The 23359-nt window shown below is 46.9% G+C and overlaps 1 protein-coding gene across 1 annotated transcript; it reads left to right on the top strand.

The window, feature by feature from the left end:
- The first annotated feature begins 9079 nt into the window (after positions 1–9079).
- On the top strand, positions 9080–19428 carry LOC124040059 (synaptopodin 2-like protein). The gene is given in 6 exon segments (XM_046356832.1): positions 9080–9424; positions 12145–12296; positions 12486–12761; positions 12853–13301; positions 16387–18011; positions 18013–19428. Coding segments are annotated over 6 exon segments (3732 nt in total). The 5' UTR covers positions 9080–9322; the 3' UTR covers positions 19141–19428.
- The last annotated feature ends 3931 nt before the right edge of the window (positions 19429–23359 follow it).

The following is a 23359-nucleotide window of genomic DNA, read 5'->3' on the forward strand; positions in this document are numbered from 1 at the left end:
AGGTAGGTAAGGGAAGTGCAATAGCGATTACGTCGTCCGTGGATCTGCCAGGGCGGAAGGCCTGAGTGTGTCGGTGAGGGAGGAGGTCATATGGTCTTTGACTAGCCTCTCGAAGCACTTCATGATGACGGAAGTGAGTGCTACTGGTCGATAGTCATTCAGTTCCGTTACTTTCCCTTTCTTTGGCACAGGTATGATAATGGACATCTTGAAGCAGGTGGGTATAGTGGCCTGAGCTAGGGAGCGATTGAAAATGTCCAAGAACACAATAGCCAGCTGGTCTGCACATGCTCTGAGGGCACGACTAGGGATGCCGTCTTGGCCGGCAGCCTTACGAGAGTTAACACGTTTGAATGACTTACATACGTCCACTGTGGAGACTGTGCGTGTGCAACCCACTTTGTCATTGGGGGCTCTCCTCGCCAGCTCAGGGTCATTGTGTTCGAATCGTGAGAAAAAGGTGCTTAGCTCCTCCAGTAGGGTGGCGTTGGTGACCGCGATGTGGCTGGCTTTCTTTTTGTAATCCGTGATCGTTAGGAGCCACATACGCCTTGTGTCCAACCTGCTAAATTGCTCCTCCACTTTGTCCCTATACGTGTTTCGCCATCTTGATCGATCTGCGTAGGTTGTATTTATACTGTTTAACCAAACTATTGTTCCCGGTCACTTTGCCCTGGTTATAATCAGCATCTCGCTCTTTCAGTTTTCCTACAAGGCTGCTATCAATCCACGGTTTTTGAGTCGGGAACCGTTTTTAAAGACATTATCAGTGCCACGTCATCTATGCATTTGTTTATGAATCAGGTGACTGAGTCAGCGTATTCATTGATATCATCTCCAGAGGTGACATGGGACATATTTCAGTCCATGTGATCAACAGTCTTGGAGCGTGAATTCTGATTGGTTCGACCAACGCTGTACAGACCTGACCACCGGAACATCCATCTTGAAATAAATCCAGCTGAAATAAATCACTCTCTACTATTATTCAGACATTTCACATTCTTACAATAAAGTGGTGATCCTCACTGACCTAAGACAGGGAATTTTTACTAGGATTAAATGTCAGGATTTGTGAAAAACTGATTTTAAATGTATTTGGCTAAGGTTTATGTAAACTTCCGACTTCAACTGTACAACAAAGTGTCTTGTCTGCCGGAAAACCACACAAAGATGTAGGTGAGCAGCATCTGCAGTGACTTGAAGGCATCTTCATCAAAAAACTGCATGACCTTTCATTATATCGTTTTTGCAAAGTTCACACTTTAAAAGTCGGTTGCCAATGATGGTCACTGACTAGACATAAATGTTTCCGCTTGAATGTGCCCTCAGTCAAGCTCTGGCCTGTCTGCTGATGAATTTCTCTCCTGTAGGCAACAACATCTTTGTAGCTGAGATCTGTCAGTTACTAGTGGAGGGTGTGAAGCAGAGCACTGAGAGGATGGCCTATATCAGGGGTAGTCTACTCAACTACTTACTATTGGAGAAGGTCCTAGGTGGAAAAGGTCCGGATGGATATTGTAATTTATCGTCATAGTAACAAACTCCCACCGCTCAACCCCAAACTGTTCACACCCCTGTTGTTGGTGGAAAGAAAATGTTTCTGTTTTTAAGATAATTTATTGCAATTCTACACATTTTGCCATGAGGCGGAGATAACTTTTTGTAATTTTAAAGCTAATCTCCTGAAATTCTCTACATGATGTCTTATGTGTGTATAATACCTGAGTGACTCAACAAAATCCATTGGGGCCCCCATGGGCACATAATCCGGCCACAATAAGATTTAGATAGCTAGTTAGCCTAATTTACCAAACTTCACATCTGTCAGTAAATGACCACTGCCCATGCACTACCAAACTGCCCATGCATTACCACATTTCGAAATGGCACCTTGTGCATTCTGTTATTGCAACTCTCAACAGCATTATATTGAAAGTCTGACTAAGTAACATTTTTAAATAAATTGGGGTATTGACCCTGTTCTGGTTGCAGATCCGGACTGCAGTCCGCCAGTTGAGTATGGCTGGTTTATGTTCTGATGGACAAGGTTCAGCCCGGCCTGTTCACAACTTCCTCCTGAGAGTGCGGACGCCACTCAAACTCAGCCCCTGTCTAACCGAGCTTGGCGTATTTGGGGCCAACATCAAGTACATTCACAGACCCATCTGTATATATTCCTTTCTTGACAACTTTACAGAAAGATGGCTATACAACTACAAAAAAATATATCCTGAGGTGTTTATTTCTTGGTCTAACGAGAGAAAATCTAAACTATTGTTACTAAGCCCTTGCAGAGAAACCACATGACCAAAATCACATAACGGGTGTTACATCATAGAGAGGGCAGAGCAAGCCTTAAACAGGAAGCTCACCCACCACGCAAAGCACAGATCAGTGACATAGCTTTTTTTTCTTTTTTTGATGTGAAGGTTATAAAACTGTCAAATAATACACTGTCCCAAATTGTGATGTAATGCATAATAAAGTTGTCCATTTTTTGTTGTTGATGTCCCACTTTACCAATCACACTGTAGCTAGCTAAAGTAGGACAGCTTGGAGTAGCTAAAGTTGGACAGTCTTATAGGCTTTTCCAATGGAGGAAAGAGATCCAGTTTACAATAGGGACCCCCTGTGCAATAATATCTAATAATTCACAACGATACACACAAATCTAAAAACTAAAAATGTCGGAATGGCATTGACTAAAATACAGTAGAATAGAATACAGTATATACATATGAGATGAATAAAGCAGTATGTAAACATTATTAAATTGACTAGTGTTCCATTATTAAAGTGGCCAGTGATTCCAAGTCTATGTATATAGGGCAGCAGCCTCTAAGGTGCAGGGTTGCGTAACTGGGTGGAAGCCGGCTAGTGATGGCTATTTAACACTCTGATGGCTTGAGATAAAAGCTGTTTTTCAGTCTCTCGGCCCCAGCTTTGATGCACCTGTACTGACCTCTCCTTCTGGATGATAGCGGGGTGAACAAGCCGGGGCTTGGGTGGTTTATGTCCTTGATGATATGTATTCCTCTTGTTCAAATGGAATAGGGCAGTGTGCAGTGCGGTGAAATGGGTCTAGGGTGTCAGGTAAGGTAGTGATATGATCCTTAACTAGCCTCTCAAAGCACTTCATGATGACAGAAGTGAGTGCTACGGGGCGATAGTCATTTAGTTCAGTTACCTTTGCTTTCTTGGGTACAGGAACAATGGTGGACATCTTGAAGCAAGTGGGGACAGCAGACTGGGATAGGGAGAGATTGAATATGTCAGTAAACACTCCAGCCATCTGGTCTGCGCATGCTATGAGGAAGCAGATAGGGATGCCGTCTGGGCTGGCAGCCTTGCAATGGTTAACACGCTTAAATATCTTACTCACGTTGGCCACAGAGACGGAGAGCCCACAGTCCTTGGTAGCCGGCCACGTAGGTGGCACTGTGTTATCCTCAAAGCAGGCAAAGAAGGTGTTTAGCTTGTCTAGAAGCAAGACGCCGGTATCCGTGACATGGCTGGTTTTCCCTTTGTAGTCCGTGGTTGACCGTTGACCCACATACAGTATGTCTTGTGTCTGAGCCATTGAATTGCAACTCCACTTTGTCTCAGTACTGACGTTTTGCCTGTTGCCTTACGGAGGGAATAACTACACTGTTTGTATTCGGCCATATTAATGAGGTGGTTTGTGCTTTCAGTTTTGCGCGAATGCTGCCATCTATCCACGGTTTCTGGTTTGTGTAGGTTTTAATAGTCACAGTGGGTACAATATGTCCTATACACAGTGATATTAAGTAAAAATACTTTAAAGTACTAACCTACTTATGTAGTTTTTGGGGGTATCTGTACTTTACTAATACTATTTTTGACAACTTTTACTTTAACTCCACTACATTCCTAAAGAAATAATGTACTTTTTACTCCTTACATTTTCCCTGGCACCCAAAAGTACTCGTTACATTTTGAATGCTAAGCAGGACAGGAAATTTGTCCAGTTCACGCACTTATCAAGAGAACATCCCTGGTCATCCCTACTGCTTCTGATCTGGCAGACTCATTAAACACAAATGCTTAGTTTGTAAATTATGTCTGAGTGTTGAACTGTGCCCCTGGCTATCCGTAAATATAAAAAACAAGAAAATTGTGTCTTCTGGTTTGCTTAATATAAGGAATTTTAAATGATTTATACTTTTACTTTTGATACATACAGTAAGTACATTTAAAACCAAATACCTTTAGACTTTTACTCAAATACTATTTTACTGGATGACTTTCTCTTTTTTTTGTCATTTTCTTTTAAGGTATCTTTATTTTTACTCAAGTAGGAAAATGGGGTACTTTCCCCACCACTGCATACACTTCCTGATGAACTCAGTCACCGTATACGTGTATTCCTCAATGTTATTCTCAGAGGCTACCAGGAACATATCCCAGTCCGCGTGATCAAAACAATCTTGAAGCATGGATTCCGATTAGTCAGACCAGTTTTGAATAGTCCATAGCACGGGCACTTCCTGTTTGAGGTTCTGTCCATAGGAAGGGAGGAGCAAAATTGAGTCGTGATCAGATTTGCCAATGGGAGGACATTTTGAAAAGTTGAGTAGCAGTGGTCCAATGTTTTTCCAGAGCGAGTACTACAGTCAATGTGTTTGGTAGAACTTCGGTAGCGCTATTCCTCAAATTGACTTTGTTAAAATCCCCAGCTACAATAAATGTGTCCTCAGGATATGTGGTTTCCAGTTTGCATAAAGTCCAGTGTAGTTCTATGAGGATCGTCGTGGTATCTGCTTGAGGGGGAATATACATGGCTGTGACTATAACCAAAGAGTATGGACGGGGACAGTATATCCAGAGAGACCCATGTTTCCGCGAAACAGAGTATGTTACAATCCCCGATGTCTCTCTGGAAGGAGATCCTCTCCCTGAGCTCGTCTACTTTATTATTCAGAGACTGAACATTTGCAAGTAATATCCTTGGAAGCGGTGGATGGTGTTCACACCTCCTGAGTCGGACTAGAAGTCCACTCCGAATACCTCTTCTCCGCCGCCAGTGTTTTGGAGCAGCCTCTGGAATACGTTCAATTGCCCTGGGGGGTACAAACACAGGATCCAATTCGGGAAAGTCATATTCCTGTTCGAAGTACTGTTGAGTTACGCGCCGCTCTGATATCCAAAAGTTCTTTCCAGCTGTATGTAATAACACACAACAATTCTGGACATGGTGCTAAATGAGTATGATGGACAGACATCTTGCTGAGGACCAAGAGTGATGAGCTCAGAATCACATTAGTGGAAAGCAAGACTGCTCTCCAGTGGTGTAAAGTAATTAAGTACGAAATACTTTAAAGTACTACTACCCTGGTCATCCCTACTGCCTCTGATCTGGCAGACTCACTAAACAGGTGCTTCGTTTGTAAATGATGTCTGAGTGTTGGAGTGTGCCCCCTGGCTATCTATATATAAATAAACAAATAAATAAAACATGAAAATGGTGCCACCTGGTTTGCTTAATATAAGGAATTTGAAATGATTTATACTTTACTTTTGATACTTAAGTATATTTGAGCAATTACATTTACTTTTGATACTTAAGGATATTTAAAAGCAAATACTTTTGAAATTTTACTCAAGTAAGATTTTACTGGGTGACTTTCGCTTTTACTTGAGTTATTTTCTGTTGAGGTATCTTTACTTTTACTCAACCTTGGGTACTTTTTCTGCCACTGCTGTTCTCAGGGCAGGCCTGGTTGTAGCTAGACCTGTTTGAGTCGCTTCGGGGACAATTTATTTTGCATTTTAGCTAGCCCTAACTCTTTTCCTAACCTTAACCCAATTATCCTAATGGAGGTGTGGCGGAGAGAGTGGCAGTGCAAGACAATCCACTCCTCATCTGACCTGCACTGCCCTCTGTCACATTACTAGAGGAACTGCACAGGACGGTAACGATAAGTGTCCTTTGACCACAGAGAGAATTGCTGCTCCCCAGCTAAAGTAAGATTTTTCTTTTACCTGGTTTTGACTGTAGAATCAAACATGTGCTCTTATTGCTTGTGTTGATCAAGAATGAGCCTGATAGAGGAAGGAAAGCAGCGAGTGGTTTGCTGATTTCAACATTGTGAACAGAGTGCCATATGGTGGCAGTGGGGTTATGGTATGGGCAGGCATAAGGTGCAGACAACGAACACAATTGCATTTTATCGATGGCAGTTTGATTGCACAGAGATACCATGACTAGATCCTGCAATTCATCCGCCACCATCACCTCATGTTTCAGCATGATAATGCACTGCCCCACGTCGCAAGATCTGTACACAATTCCTGCAAGCTGAAAATGTCTCTGTAGGAATTGTGTACAGATCTTGCGACGTGGGGCAGTGCATTATCATGCTGAAACATGAGGTGATGGTGGCGGATGAATTGCAGGATCTAGTCATGGTATCTCTGTGCAATCAAACTGCCATGTCACCCATTGAGCATGTTTGGGATGCTCTGGATCGAAGTGTACGACAGCGTGTTCCAGTTCCCGCCAATATCCAGCAACTTTGCACAGCCATTGAAGGGGAGGACAACATTTCACAAGCCGCAAACAACAGCCCGATCAACTCTATGCGAAAGAGATGTGTCGCGCTGGAAGAGGCAAATGGTGGTCACACCAGATACTGACTGGTTTTCTGATCCATGCCCCTACTTTTCTTTTAAGGTAGGCCTATCTGTGACCAAAAAAATGCATTCTGTATTCCCAGTCATGTGAAATCCACAGATTCCTAATGAATTTATTTAAATTGACTGATTTCCTCATATGAACTGTAACATAGAAATGGTTGTGTCCATATTTTTTATCAGTATACTTTCATTCAATCCGTTTGTCTGCATATTTTAAGACATGGCATAAATATGAGGACGATTCTCTTTATTTTTGGGGGGGACCAAAAACGTGGAAATGAATCAATCCGTCGTCACTAACACAGTGGAAAAATCGAATAATTTATTATTGAAATAGCATGGACGACCGAGTAAAATACATGTATGCAATTTAAGGCCAAGTGGCAAACAAATAATGCAGGCACTAGGGATGGGGGTGTGAGCATGTAGGTCTGGGTAGATGAGATGTAGTCACTGATTGTGTGAGTCTGTAAGTTGTTGTTCGCATGTATAAGTTAGTATATGGAATTAATAAAAAACGGAAAAATTAAATATGATAAAATAAAGTAATGAGCCTAATAGAGTATTACTACTGCAATACATTTGGATCACTGCCAGTTCCATTATTTTGGCTAAGCAAAAAGTGTGTAGTATCCTATTCTAGATATTGCCAATCAAACAGAGATTTCATCACGTAAGAATAGAACAATTGCAGTATGTGAAATCTCTAAAGCTGTCACGTGTGATATTTTAACATGATATTATAAGGGAAGTCTAAAGAGGAAGACCTAATATTTGTAAAGTAGATAGTAATATAAAGATACACAAGTTAAATTGTTCACGTTTTTAAAAGGTATCATGGGAATAATAGTAATACATTTGTATTATTTCACATTTTTGTTATTTTGTTATACATTCATTATATTGCATGGCTGTTATGTAGTCTACTATGACTGGCCTTTGGTGCAACTTTGGTTTTAGAAGTGGGAGGGACATTATTATTATTATGTATCCAGTCAGATAATCACTCCAAACAGCCTACCCGGTCGCTCGTAGGCGGCCGCATGGTCCTAAAGCACATTGTTGACTAGTTAAAAAAAAAAAACATTCCAATGATACAATTGGGGTGGGGTGGGATTTGTGATTTGATGCAAAAAAAATCTAGTTCTATATCATGAACACCAGATGAGACATGAAAGGAACGCGATGCAAAACATATTGATTTGTATCTATAGCTTGGTTTCCATCCAATTGATGCGAATATTCATGCGAATATTCTAAACTCCGCATTAAAACAATATGCGCATTTATTGTGCAGTTAAATTCCCATGTACTGAATACAAAATTTAAAAAAGTTAATTGGGTTTCCATCGCATTTTCAACTGATGGTTTTCCTACAAAAAATGTGTGCCCACTCAGTTATTGGCACGTGCGCTCTAGCCAACCCGTACTGTACGGTATCGTCTCCACGATGAGATTATTTTTATTTGTCAAACGGCAGCCAGCATCGATGATCATGTCACCAGAATAAGACCCTCGATATTTATTGGAAAGGAGCATCAAGTTTATCAACGTTCACTTTCACCGCCCTGTGAAGTTCATCATAATCAGCATGATTTCCTGACAAGTCGTAGTGCGAGGACCACACGTCGTCGTGTCACTCCAAGTTGAATTCGATATAATTGTTATTATATCCACCGACATTTCTCGCATCGTTTTACCGACACAAAAAGATTCCACCTTGTCTAGCGTATTTTGTTTTGTCGACATTTTGAAAGTTTACCAAACATTTTTCTGTTTCCATCAGGCCTGGCCTGTCATTACATTCGTTTCATCCGACATGCATTTACTCGCATAAAAAGTTAGGATGGAAATCTGGTTAATCACATAGCATTTGACCGCAGGTTTTTAAATCCGAAAAACGTGTGGCCAGTTTAATGTGGCCACGAGTTGCTGACGTCACGGTAAAAAAATATGATCAGTAGGCTACTGTTATTACCAAAACTGGTATGCTTCAGACACAAATCTCTGGTGTTATCATAACAGCAGTGTAATAGCGCCCCCTAGCAACACTGACCCGCTATGACAGGCGGGCCTCAGCTCACTGTGAATGTGGGTCACAATATGTAGACCTATGTTCTGCTCTTAAAATACCCCTCACCCTCTCCTTTCCAACCTCACTCTGTCCTCTTCACTCAGGGCAGTTGGACACAAAGCCTCGGAGAGGGCTGGTTTGGGGGTCGGGGCAGTATGTGTGATGGGGTCAGGGGGTTATTTTGGGAGGATCTATCAGCATCCTGCAGAGTGACATGACACGTGTGGTGGATATAAAACACACACACACACACACACACACACACACACACACACACACACACACACACACACACACACACACACACACACACACACACACACACACACACACACACACACATACCCTGTGCCCCCCCTGACAGTCGACACAGCATTCCACTGTTAGCAGACGGAAACCAGTTCCTCTCTCTCTCTTTCTTTCTCTCTAACCCCTTCCCTTTCAACCCCCCCCCCCCTCTGGGTGGAGTGGGCTGGGTCACAGAGGAAGTATGTCAGACCAGAGAGACAGCAAATACACAGAGCAGTCGGAAGAACCAGAGAGACATACACTCTGTGTGACTCAGCGTGTGAGTGTTACTGAGTCGTGATGGTAGCAGAGGAGGTGGTGGTCACTCTCTCAGGAGGGGCTCCATGGGGCTTCAGACTGCAAGGAGGAGTTGAGCATCAAACACCACTGCAGGTGTCCAAGGTACGACTTGTGTGTGGGGTAGAGTGGGGTAGAGTGGGGTAGGTGGAACAACAGGCTGTGTGTCTGATGCACGGTGGGCTGTGGGGACAGAATGGTATGAGTATGTGTGGAAAAGAGTGGAGCACGGGGGGCAGATCATGGAGTAACAGTTGCAGGAGAGGGCTAGGGAACAGCAGGTGTATATTGATGGCGGGCTCAGGCCGTCAGAGTTCTGCCCTCCTCTGTGTCCTGCGCTGCCTGCCTGGTCATGACTGGTACGATAACTCTGGCACAAAAATGACTGCTGTGGCACCAGCCAGGTGGGTGCTACTCATTGGTTGAAGCCGGCAAGTTCCCCCTTCCCCTCCCATGTAATGTAAAGCACGTTGAGCTGCTGGGCAAGTTCCCCCTTCCCCTCCCATGTAATGTAAAGCACGTTGAGCTGCTGGGCAAGTTCCCCCTTCCCCTCCCATGTAATGTAAAGCACGTTGAGCTGCTGGGCAAGTTCTGTAAGGAGTCGTTATATTCATGACTTAGCTGTGCAACCCTTCCTAAATAACAGAGTCTGTTTGGTTGTCATGGTGATTGGATTTTAGGGACCGTGGGTCATGGGCTGACCCTGATGGACACATGCTCTATGAACTTTCTCGGTGTTTAAGTGCGTTTCATCTCTATGTATCAATGTGTGTGTGTGTGTGTGTGTTTGAGATGGTTTGTGATCGGAATGATCATATTGTCTCTGTCGGTGTCGTGTGCTAGTAAGACACGAGCTCAGGAATTGAGGGCATGCTCTCTTAAGTGGACACACAGAAACACACACACAGACGCAGATACATTGGTGTTGACAGGGTAGAATGCATTTAATCTAACCAGAAAATATATTGTGAAAAGATGGGCCATGACCTGAGTCTGCTTGGCATAGATGTTCGTACTGGGTTCTATTTTTATTCTATTCTATAAACCAGGGGTGGCCAACCCTCCCCATGGGAGAGATACAGGAAATGCATGCTTTTTTATCCATCACACCTTTCAGCTCAACAAGGTCCCGATGAGCAGCTAACCACTGTTCTGTTGCTATTGCCAGACAAGGTCACCTCCAGTTTTATCTGTAGTTGTGTGTGTGTGTGTGTGAGAGAGAGAGAGAGAGAGGCCTTTTTTTCCATGGCCTGCTCCAGCTCCTCTTAAATGAGCTATTCTGATCCTACGGACCTCTCTACTCCTAGCTGGGCTTATCTGAGGCACGTCTGCCCTACACACACACACACACACACACACACACACACACACACACACACACACACACACACACACACACACACACACACACACACACACACACACACACACACACACACACACACACACACACACACACACACACACACACACACACACACACACACACACACACAAAGGTCTGGTGTTGTTGACAGGTAGAGGTGAAAGGCGGTGAGTAAGGTAAATGCTAACCAGGCTCATTTGAAAAGTAGGTCGACATCATTCACCATATAAAGTGTGTTAAAAGGCTACATCCCTGGTTAGCTGCTCCGTGGGTCCGTCTAGACATGTGGCTGGTTCCTCTGCTGGGGTTTATTTTGGGGTGTATGGGGAACACATGGTGAATGTGATGCTTGCCCTCTGCCCAGGGCCTGCAATGTGTGTATGGAAAGGGGGGTGGTGCATCTGTCTAATACCCCCTCTTTCACTGTGTTTTCCCACAGTGGCTGGGTGTGTGTGTGTGTGTGTGTGTGTGTGTGTGTGTGTGTGTGTGTGTGTGTGTGTGTGTGTGTGTGTGTGTGTGTGTGTGTGTGTGTGTGTGTGTGTGTGTGTGTGTGTGTGTGTGTCAATGGGGTAGAGGTGTCTTATTGGAGGGTCTGTGTAGTACCAGATTTTGTGTGAAGAGACTGTGCTCAACAGGTGCTTGTGAGTGGTTGGTTTGAGAGTCTTATCCCTTAGATATTTGTCTGTTTAGCATGACATGTCTCTGCTATCTGTCGTCTGTCACCTGCTCTTTCTTTCCCTCCCTCTCTCTTTCTCTCTCCCCCTTTCTTTCCACACCCCATCTCTCTCCCTGTATCTCTCTTAACTGGCTCGCTCTATCCTCCTCATTTCTCTCTCTCCTTCTTCCCCTTTCTCTCCAGCTCTATTCACCCCTTCCTTCCTTCTCTCTCTCTCTTTCTCTTTCTTTCTCTCTCTCTCTTTCTCTCTCTAATTTCTCTCTCTCTCTTTCTCTCTCTCTTTCTCTCTCTCGCTCTCTCTTTCGCTCTCGCTCTTGCTCTCTCTCTCTCTCTCTCTCTCTCTCTCTCTCTCTCTCTCTCTCTCTCTCTCTCTCTCTCTCTCTCTCTCTCTCTCTTTTCTCTCTCTCTCTCTCTTTCTCTTCTCTCTCTCTCTCTCTTCACTCTCTCTCTCTCTCTCTCTCTCTCTCTCTCTCTCTCTCTCTCTCTCTCTCTCTCTCTCTCTCTCTCTCTCTCTCTCTCTCTCTCTCTCTCTCTCTCTCTCTCTCTCTCTCTCTCTCTCTGTCTCTCTCCGTGTCTATAGAGCTCTGCTTCCACCCCCATCAAGATAGGTTTATGACATCATTGCCTAAATTGTACCACCCTTCAGCCCCCCCTCCCCCTCCCCATATCCCAGAAGCGATAATGACCTCACACCCCATAACTTCGTAACTGAGTTGTCCTCCCATGTGATTCCATGCTGCTGGATTGAGGCTGTGTGTGTATATGTTAATGTGTGTGTTTCAGGTGCGACGGCGCAGTAAGGCATGCAGGGCTGGCCTGAGGGAGGAGGATGAGTTGGTTGCCATTGGCGACCGAGTGTGTGCCGAGCTCAGCCACGCCCAGGCCATGACCCTCATTGACTCCCACCGGCACACACTCAACCTCAGGATCAAGAGGTCAGAGCACACACACACACACACACACACACACACACACACACACACACACACACACACACACACACACACACACACACACACACACACACACACACACACACACACACACACACACACACACACACACACACACACACACACACACACACAGCCTGACTATCTTTCTCCATTTCTTTCTGTCTCCAGGTTTAGGTCTGGGGTCCACACTGTGGCCCTGTCAGGTCGTACACCTACACATATAGCTACACACACATACACACCCACACACTCCGTTCTCTCCCCCACTGACGGGCCAGCCTGCCTCACCATTACCTCCCCCCCTGACAGCGAGGCCTACTATGGAGAGACGGACAGTGACGCGGACACACACACACACACACACCGCCGCCAGCGACGCACACCTCCGCACACGCGCTCTCCAGGCCGCCAGCAGCAGGAGGAGGAGACCTCGGAGTTGAGCGGGTATGAGACAATAATCATCCCCAACCTTGTTTCCTGGTTTGTACTATGACAGCTTGACCTATCCAATCCCTCTCTCTCTCTCTTCCTCTAGGTATGAGAGCGCCCCAGATGGAGGGGTTTCCCTGCAGGGGCCCTGGGAGCAACTACCCACATTTGGAAACGGTGTGATCCAACAGTGGGAGCAACCAACAGGATTGGGAACAGGGGGGTTTCAACCTGGAGTACCACGCAGGGAGGTGGTCTACCAACCCCAACCCCCCCAGTCCCAGCCAGAGTGGACCCACCCATCCCAGCACGTCCCACATCCTGAGCAGGGGGAGCCGATGGGGGGAAGAGAGGCGGAGGGAGAGGGAGACAGTGGGTTTCAGGAGGCAGGGTTGTGTGTGGGTCTGGCCTGCTCACCCCTGGTGTCTCCAGAGCGGGCTAGAGGAGCCATGATGCTGGGCTCCAGCCGACAGATGGTTCCCATGGTGGGCGCCCAGCTGACCCCACTCAGTGATGATCTATCTACTACGTACAAGGACAAGGCCAGGCAAGCCAGTGAGTGCACTATACCAGATACCCTACACACTATACACACTACCGCCGACACGTGAACAATTCAGCTGCTTTGAACGGTCTCCGCGAAGCCTGTGGATTGTCTGAGTGTTACGGGTGTGTGGGAGTCAAGGTGTCTGAGCTGTGATAGGACTCCCTCTGGTGTTGTTCTGCTGTAGGTTCAGCCTCTCACCTTGTGGTCAGCTAGGAGGGGGTTGTTAGAGAGAGAGAGAGAGAGAGAGAGAGAGGGAGGGAGAGGGAGGAAGGGAAGAGAGGAAGAGATATTTCCAGTTGCTGTCTATCCTATGAATCAAAGCCTTCATCTCCTATTTTCATCTCCTATTTCTGCCCCTTCGTCTCTCCAGTCGGTATTCTAAGCCCTGGTCTCTTCCAGAGTATTTATAGTTGGGCAGCTAGCATTCCCATCTGGTGTTGATGGACACACGGACACAACTGACCTCACATTTAGTGATCCACACAGCTGAATGTGCAATGGGGGAGGGGGCAGCATACATGATCAATGAGATATACCCTATTTATATGATTAATGAGATATACCCTATTTATATGATCAATGAGATATACCCTATTTATATGATCAATGAGATATACCCTATTTATATGATTAATGAGATATACCCTATTTATATGATTAATGAGATATACCCTATTTATATGATCAATGAGATATACCCTATTTATATGATCAATGATATATACCCTATTTATATGAATCTGTAAATAAGGTTTCAGGGATACTTCATGTGAAAACAACATTCTTCCCATGAAGCTAGACGTACTGCATGTCTGACCTGCATAGATGACTACATGAATGTCTCACAGCTGTCTACCTCACCCTGAACTATAGCAGTTGGTTTGGACTCACAGATTTTCATCCCAAGCACGGTTTTAGCCTGCTGAGCTAAAGCCTAGGCATTCGTTTGAGGCGCTCGTGCAAATAGTCAGGTTTCAGGCAAGGTTACCTCTTGGACAGAGACAATAGTGGCAGACTGTTGATTGAGGGGACAAGTGACCTGCCCTTTCTCATAACACACACACACACACACACACACACACACACACACACACACACACACACACACACACACACACACACACACACACACACACACACACACACACACACACACACACACACACACACACACACACACACACACACAGCTAAGACTAATGAGTAAGTTGTTCTTGACGACCTAGAACAACACACACACACACACACACACACACACACACACACACACACACACACACACACACACACACACACACACACACACACACACACACACACACACACACACACACACACACACACACACACACACCTTTTACAAGGTTGTTGCGCGTATGTGAGGTGGGTGAAGTAAGGGGGAGAATCCGATAGACTGTGTGTGTGTGTGTGTGTGTGTGTGTGTGTGTGTGTGTGTGTGTGTGTGTGTGTGTGTGTGTGTGCATGCGCGTGCTCAGACAGGTGTGCAAAGGACGTTCCCCCATAATGAAATGGGGGGCCATGACTGAAAAAGGTTTGGTAAGTGCTGATCTAGCTAATGATTAGCACAAATACCGATGGGGAACCCCATGCTCCAGTCTATGTATTTATCGACACTATGCTGCATCAGTTGGGCTACAGGTGATAATGCTTATTGCTAAGGAGTACAGCAGGCTGATAATATCGACCAATATGTCGTTAGGCTCATTTCTGGACATTAATTTTGAAGTAAAAGTTGCCCAGAACTAACTTCCTCACAGTCATTCTACAGACAAAACTGATTTGGATAGTTTGGATAGCAAAAAACTCTGAATTGGGCAGACTGTGAAAACACAGCCTTAGAGTTATGCCAACAGTTCAAAAGTAATACGGACATTATTGGTATTTCCGATGAGATTGGGATATATTGACCAAATTATCATGAATATTTTGTATTTTCTCTGCAAACTTCACCAGAAACAAGCATTTCACAGCCATTTTTTAAAAAGTATCCTGGGGGGGGCATGTCCTTCGAACCCCCCTAGAAAGGTGTTGACCCCAGAACCCATTAACCCTGACCACCAAATATGTAACACAAAGTTACGCCCTTGCAGACAGGGATGTGGATACTGACAGACAGTCTAACAGGTCGCTGCTCAACTGGGGAGGAGGGGGAATTTAGAGCTTTGAGCCCCCCCCACCAGCACACTCTCCTGTCTGTCAGGGTTGAGCCCCTCCCCACTTGTTGATGGTGTCACCGATCATGGTGTCGTCATGGAATTGAGTGACATTCCAGATGCTATGATGTCATTCTGTTGATCCCAGACATAATTCTAACCAGACCTTTCTTATTAATTTCAGTTACTTATTTATTCAGGGGCATCATTTCAGCTAAACCTTGGGTACGGCAATGTGACGGGGCTTTCTTCAAAAAAGTGACTGCATTTACTGCTTATCTACAAAATGTACAAACTCTAAAATGCAATTTGGAGAACAGCAAAAACAAGCTAAATGTGCTACTTAACATTTGATGCACTAGCTCAGCACCGGGATTAAAAGTCCAGTTTAGTTTCATGTTAAGTCAGATGTCTTTAGCAGTTGCCTAGCCAAAGCCACCTACTACAGCCATCTTCACCTCTGGAATGTGTTGAGGAAAAAGTCCCGCTGTTCCCTGCAGCTGCATCGATGGGCTCTCCGTAGAGAGAAAGAAGCGAAGCGAGAGGTTTCATTCCCGTCAAAATCTGTCCAAAATAAACCCAATCCGTTTCTATGGGCTTATTTTGACCTGGGCTTGTCGCCTGCCTTCCCGCCTTTGGGACAGCGACTCCCATTGTTAGGGCGGAGACATGAGTATCTCATCATTCATTATAGATCTCTGCTCTATATGAAGCCAGACATACAAACAAATAGCGCTAAACTGCATTTGCATTTTAATTGAGATTGGAATGATTTTAATCGCCTATTTTAAATCATTGGTGTTGAGCTATGATATGGCGACTGCCATACCCAATTGACACTCCTGTATTTAATCATCTGTTCTCTCTTACTTGCTCTCCCTCTCCTCCCCCTCCTCACATCCCTCCCCGTGTCTCCCAGAGCTGCAGAGAGGAGAGAGTGTGGTAGACAGGCAGGTGAAAGAGGCTCGTACTAAATGTCGTTCCATCGCCTCCCTGCTCACCGACGCTCCGTACTCCAACTCCAAAGGAGTTCTCATGTTCAAGAAGAGACGCCAGCGTGCCAAGAAGTTCACCCTCACCTGTTTTGGCCGCGCGGAGGGGGAGGTGGGTGCTGAGACTGGGGGAGAGACGGAGGGGGAGGTGGGTGCTGAGACTGGGGGAGAGACGGAGGGAGAGGAGGAGGGAAGTTCCTTCCCCTCGGGTTCAGAGGTGGATGAAGAGGGCTTCGCTGGAACCTTTGACCCCACCTGGGACAGCGGATACCTGGACCTGCTGGATAGGAGGAGCTCCGCCTGTCCGTCCACATATAACTCAAGGTCCCAAACACCAACCAATCAGAGCTCAGGGTTGGATTCCTCGGCTTATCAGAGCCCAGAGATTAATGTGTCAATCAATCAGGGCTCTGTGGCGAACGCCCCAGCCTATCAGAGCCCAGGGCTGGACTCCATTGCCTATCAGGGGAAAGAGACGGAGCAGTCTGAGCAGCAAAGGAAAAAGGTTACCCATGTCGCCTATAACCCCGCCCCTAACCCCTCCCCGGCCACAGGGGGCCCTGTAGGGGTGAGTCGGGCCAGTGTGGTTCTGACCCCCCCCTCTCACACACCTAACCTCCAGCCTGACCTAAACCCTAACCCTAACCCACCTGGAGGGATCCATAACCGCACGGCATGCCCCTTCACCCCAGGCCTCGCCCCATCTCGCCCTCCAGTCACCCCTGTCATCTTTCGACCCGCCCAGCCCACTCCTGCCGTAACTATGGTTTCCAAACCCACCGCGGCGGTATCCATGGTGACCATTGCCCCTCCTCGCCCTTCAGGGGGGCCCCAGGCAAGGAGAGCGGTCTCCAGTACCTCTCTCTATATCCCCCCTAGACCTGCTGCAGCCATCCTCTCTCCTACCTCTGCCCTCCCTCGTCCTCCGGTTCTATCTCCTCCCTCTCTGGCCTCAGCTCCCTTCTCTCTTACCTACACTCCCTCTCAACCTTTCATTCCTCCCTCTGTCCATACTGCCACCTTCTCTCCCTCTTCTGCCCCCTATTCTCTTCCGAATCATCCTCCTCAACCCACCCAACACTTCTGCTCCTTGACTGCTCATCAACCTTTCTCTCCACCTCCTCCTGCCCCCACTCAACACTTCTCTGCTCCTCCTCGACAACCTTTCTCCCCTCCTCTTGACGCCCCAGTCTATCCATCCTCTGCTGTGGCTGCCCAGTCCTTCTCGGCTCCTCCTTCTATTAATCAATCCTTCCCTCCTTCCTATCCCACACCTTACTCTCACCCACCCCCCCTTGCTCAGACCCAACCCCCTCCTCCCCTGACCTTCAACCCCTATGTTGCCACTGCGACCCCCTCCACGGCCCAGCCCCCATCCTCTGATTCGCTGTCCTCCCGTGAGGAGCGTATCGCCGTCCCCGCATCCAGAACAGGCATACTGGCGGAGGCACGTCGTCGCAGCAACAAGAAGCCAATGTTCCGTCCGTCTGTGGAGAACAAGAAGGACGTGTCTCCCAACCCGGCCCTGCTCGAACTGCTCCAAAACCCGGATGCACCAACCAGGATGGGTCCACGCCCCCGGTTCCGGTCCCGGCTCCATGGGGCCTAGTGGAGGAGTGGGAGGTGTGGAGACTGGAGGTGAGTCTGGCCCTGAAGAGGACTGGTTGAGGCTGGGGGCCGAGGCCTGTAACTTCATGCAGGCCCGGAGAGGCCCCAAGCCCCCCCCTGTGGCCCCTAAAACGCAGGGCCCTCCACAGGTACCCCAGTTAGCAGGGAAGGGGGGTCAGCTGTTCGCCCGTAGACAGAGCAGGATGGATCGCTATGTGGTGGAGAGCACCCCCTCCTCACCCCAACCCTCTCCCGGCCACCCCCGCCAGCCCTCTCCCACCCTCTCCCTCCCCTCTCAATTCAGATACTCCTCCAGCTGCAGAGCCCCCCCTCCCATCAGCTACAACCCCCTCCTCTCCCCCTCCTGCCCTCCCCAGGCCCAGCGCCAGAGGGCGGGGGTAGCAGGGCAGGGTGCGAGACCAGCGGGGCATAAAGCCGCTCCTGGGGGTCAGAAGGCTCAAGGCATCAAGGCTTTGGACTTTATGAGTCGCCAGCCCTACCAACTAAACTCCTCCCTCTTCAGTTACGGGGGTGGGACTCCCCAGCAAGCACAGGCCTATCATCAGCAGCCGAGCATGATGGGCGGCTCCTATGGGCCCATCAAGACGCCACGTGTGTATGAGATAAAGCGCTTCTCCACGCCACCTCCCACAGGCCCCTCCCCTACGATCATTGTCCCACGGTCAGCGACCACACTGGGAGAACCGCTGTGGAGGTCTGATATCATTTCTCCTCTGCCCACAGCCACTCCCTGCTACCAATCCCCCTCTAACACCCCCTACCAGCCTCAGCCCCAGTGGGTCCCTCCTCCTCCAGCCCCCAACGCCCCCCTCCCTCAGCTCCCTAGCTTCCCCTCTGCCCATGTCCCTAACCCTCACCCCTACCCCTCCGAGCCCCACGCCCCTCAACAGGGTAACAGGCAGTTTAAGAGTGCCCCTGATCTCAGTCCTCTTGTCCACACCCCACCTTGCCCCGCCTCCACCAAGCCCTCCAGAGTTCCTCGCCCCAGATTCAGCACCTCTAACCTGGGTCTGCAACCCAGTGTCTGGCGCCCCGGATCCACCACGCACTGAGATTGCAGGTTATGGATTGGCACGAAACGACAGGAATATAAATCCCCCCACATTCTGTTGTGATTTTGTTTTTTGGTCTTTGTTACGTCTAAGAAGATGTTAGTATGGTGCATTGCAGGCTTTTATTGATTTCTTGTTTGGGCACTATTGCAACTCTTGAATCACACCACCCATTTCATAAATTGACCTCCTCTTTTTCTCTTCGTAAAAAATATTGTTTGATGTATAGTTGATATGCGTTGTTGATATGTATGCATATATGAATGTAAAATAAGTATTTAATGACAATCAGAAAGATAAAAAGTGATCTAAAATGAGAACGACATGGAGAGGGAGAGAGAATGGGACACGATGTGAGGTTGAATAAAGTTTATTTAAAGCGATGGGGTCCACAGAATAAAGGTGAAAGTAAAGAATGAAGTTGAGTGATAAACTGATACATGGAGGATGTGCTAAAGACAAGCCTGTGGAACGAGAGAGTGATGGAGGATGGAGAGGAGAGATAGACTGGAGGACAGATAGATTAGAGGACAGATAGACTGGAGGACAGATAGATTAGAGGACAGATAGATTAGAGGAGAGAGATTAGAGGAGAGAGATTAGAGGAGAGATTAGAGGAGAGAGATTAGAGGAGAGAGATTAGAGGAGAGATAGATTGGAGGAGAGATAGATTAGAGGAGATAGATTAGAGACGAGGAGAGATTAGAGGAGAGAGACTGGAGGACAGATAGATTAGAGGAGTGATAGATTAGAGGAGAGAGACTGGAGGACAGATAGATTAGAGGAGAGAGACTGGAGGACAGATAGATTAGAGGAGTGATAGATTAGAGGAGAGAGACTGGAGGACAGATAGATTAGAGGAGAGAGACTGGAGGACAGATAGATTAGAGGAGAGAGACTGGAGGACAGATAGATTAGAGGAGAGATAGATTAGAGGAGAGAGACTGGAGGACAGATAGATTAGAGGAGAGAGACTGGAGGACAGATAGATTAGAGGAGTGATAGATTAGAGGAGAGAGACTGGAGGACAGATAGATTAGAGGAGAGAGACTGGAGGACAGATAGATTAGAGGAGAGAGACTGGAGGACAGATAGATTAGAGGAGAGATAGATTAGAGGAGAGAGACTGGAGGACAGATAGATTAGAGGAGAGATAGATTAGAGGAGAGAGACTGGAGGACAGATAGATTAGAGGAGCGATAGATTAGAGGAGAGATCGACTGGAGGACAGAGATTAGAGGACAGAAAGACTGGAGGACAGATAGATTAGAGGACAGATAGACTGGAGGACAGATAGATTAGAGGACAGAAAGACTGGAGGACAGATAGATTAGAGGAGAGATAGATGAAAGGAGAGGAAATAAGAGTCCTCTCTAAGAGACAAACTGTTCGGTAATATGCTGATCTGTTAAAGACTAGGATGGACTATATGCCTGCGGTGTGCTGCCATTGTGGCTTTAACTCGGGGGGCTAACACAGTCTCGTGGAGCGATGACGGGCACCGGTTCAAACCCCAGTTGGTCACATAAAGGCCTGAATTTGAAATAGATATCTGACTCCGTTACAACTATATTGTACTTATTATTGTCATGATTATTGTGATTATATTCTTATTCTGAATATTATAAAACAGCCCGTTTTTTTGGGGGGGTGGGGGGGGGGGCTTCATGTGATTGTGTCAGAGTATTGCACAGTAGTACATCAGGATGCATTTGTTAGATGTTTTCCCTACTTCATAAAGTGCACCCTTTTATTGTTATAAGGAAGGGAGGTGAGGGGTGGAAGGGACGGGAGGTAGGAGGTTGTGGTGATGATTTGTCTGATTGTTGATATGCGAGCTGTTAAAAGTTGTTATTCTGTGGTACAGAGAAATAAAACTAGACGTGAAACTCTCCAGCTGTCTGTCTGTCTGTCTGTCTGTCTGTCTGTCTGTCTGTCTGTCTGTCTGTCTGTCTGTCTGTCTGTCTGTCTGTCTGTCTGTCTGTCTGTCTGTCTGTCTGTCTGTCTGTCTGTCTGTCTGTCTGTCTGTCTGTCTGTCTGTCTGTCTGTCTGTCTGTCTGTCTGTCTGTCTGTCTGTCTGTCTGTCTGTCTGTCTGTCTGTCTGTCTGTCTGTCTGTCTGTCTGTCTGTCTGTCTGTCACTACCTATGTCACTGACATCATGCTACTGTCGCGGACTCCGAAGTCTTGCTCCCAGACAAACTAAACAGCTTCTTTGCTCGCTTTGAGGACAATACAGTGCCACCAACACAGCCCAGCTACTAAAACCTGCGGGCTCTCCTTCACCAACATGAGTAAAACATTTAAACATTTAAACGTGTTAACCCTCGCAAGGCTGCCGGCCCAGATGGCATACATAGCCGAGTCCTCAGAGCATGTGCAGACCAGCTGGCTGGTGTGTTTACGGACATATTCAATCAATCCGTATCCCAGTCTGCTGTTCCCACATGCTTCAAGAGGGCCACCATTGTTCCTGTACCCAAGAAAGCTAAAGTAACTGAGCTAAACGACTACCGCCCCATAGCACTCACTTCCCCACCATGAAGTGCTTTGAGAGACTAGTCAAGGACCATATCACCTCCACCCTACCTGACACCCTAGACCCACTCCAATTTGCTTACCGCCCCAATAGGTCCACAGACGACGCAATCACAATCACACTGCACACTGCCCTAACCCATCTGGACAAGAGGAATACCTATGTAAGAATGCTGTTCATCGACTACAGCTCAGCATTTAACACCATAGTACCCTCCAAACACGTCATTAAGCTTGAGACCCTGAGTCTCGACTCTGCCCTGTGCAACTGGGTACTGGACCTTCTGACAGGATGCCGCTAGGTGGTGAGGGTAGAAAACAACATCTCCATCCTGCTGATCCTCAACACTTGGGCCCCACAAGGGTGCGTTCTCAACCCTCTCCTGTACTCCTTGTTCACCCATGACTGTGTGGCCATGCACGCCTCCAACTCAATCATCAACTTTGCAGACGGCACTACAGTGGTAGGCTTGATTACCAACAATGACAAGATGGCCTACAGGGAGGAGGTGAGGGCCCTCAGAGTGTGGTGTCAGGAAAATAACCTCACACTCACACTCAGCTTCTATCTCAAGGCCATCAGACTGCTAAACAGCCATCACTAACACTGAGTGGCTGCTGCCAACGTACTGACTCAAATCTCTAGCCACTTAATAATTAAAAATTGGATGTAATAAATGTATCACTAGTCACTCTAAACAATGTCACTTTATATGTTTACATACCCTACATTACTCATCTCATATGTATATACTATATTCTATACCATCTACTGCATCTTGCCTATGCCATTCGGCCATCGCTCATCCATATATTTATATGTACATATTCTTATTCATTCCTTTACACTTGTGTGTATAAGGTAGTTGTTGTGAAATTGTTAGATTACTTGTTAGATATTACTGCATGGTCAGAACTAGAAGCACAAGCATTTCGCTACACTCACATTAACATCTGATAGCCATGTGTATGTGACCAATAAAATTGGATTAGATTTTTGAATATGAAGGACTGGGTAAGAGTTATATTATGATCATATGGGACAGTCCCTACCTTCATCCACTCGTGGTAATAACTGGTACTGAACTCAGTCCTGTGGCTCCCTTGGCGTTAGGCCCTTTTTGAATCTTCATACGCTAACTATCACGAGCGCCCCTCCTATTTTTAGTCCTGTTGATCTCCAGTCATCTGGTTGAGTGCTGAGTGCTGGACTCTATAAACACTGATACATTTTACAATGTTATGAGAGTAAAGACATCAGAAGAATCAATTCGCTCTCTATCTTCCTCCCTCACTCTCTATCTTCCTCCCTCACTCTCTATCTTCCTCCCTCACTCTCTATGTCCCCCTCCCCACTTTCTATCTTCCTCCCTCACTCTCTATCTTCCTCCCTCACTCTCTATCTTCCTCCCTCACTCTCTATGTCCCCCTCCCCACTCTCTAACTTCCCCCTCACTCTCTATGTCCCCCTCCCCACTCTCTAACTTCCCCCTCACTCTCTATGACCCCCTCCCCACTCTCTAACTTCCTCCCTCACTCTCTATCTTCCCCCTCACTCTCTATGTCCCCCTCCCCACTCTCTATCTTCCCCCTCACTCTCTATGTCCCCCTCCCCACTCTCTAACTTCCCCCTCCCTCCCTATGTCCCCCTCCCCCTCTCTAACTTCCCCCTCCCTCCCTATG

This window comes from Oncorhynchus gorbuscha, linkage group LG07, assembly GCF_021184085.1.
Source record: "Oncorhynchus gorbuscha isolate QuinsamMale2020 ecotype Even-year linkage group LG07, OgorEven_v1.0, whole genome shotgun sequence".
NCBI classification, from domain to species: Eukaryota; Metazoa; Chordata; class Actinopteri; order Salmoniformes; family Salmonidae; genus Oncorhynchus; species Oncorhynchus gorbuscha.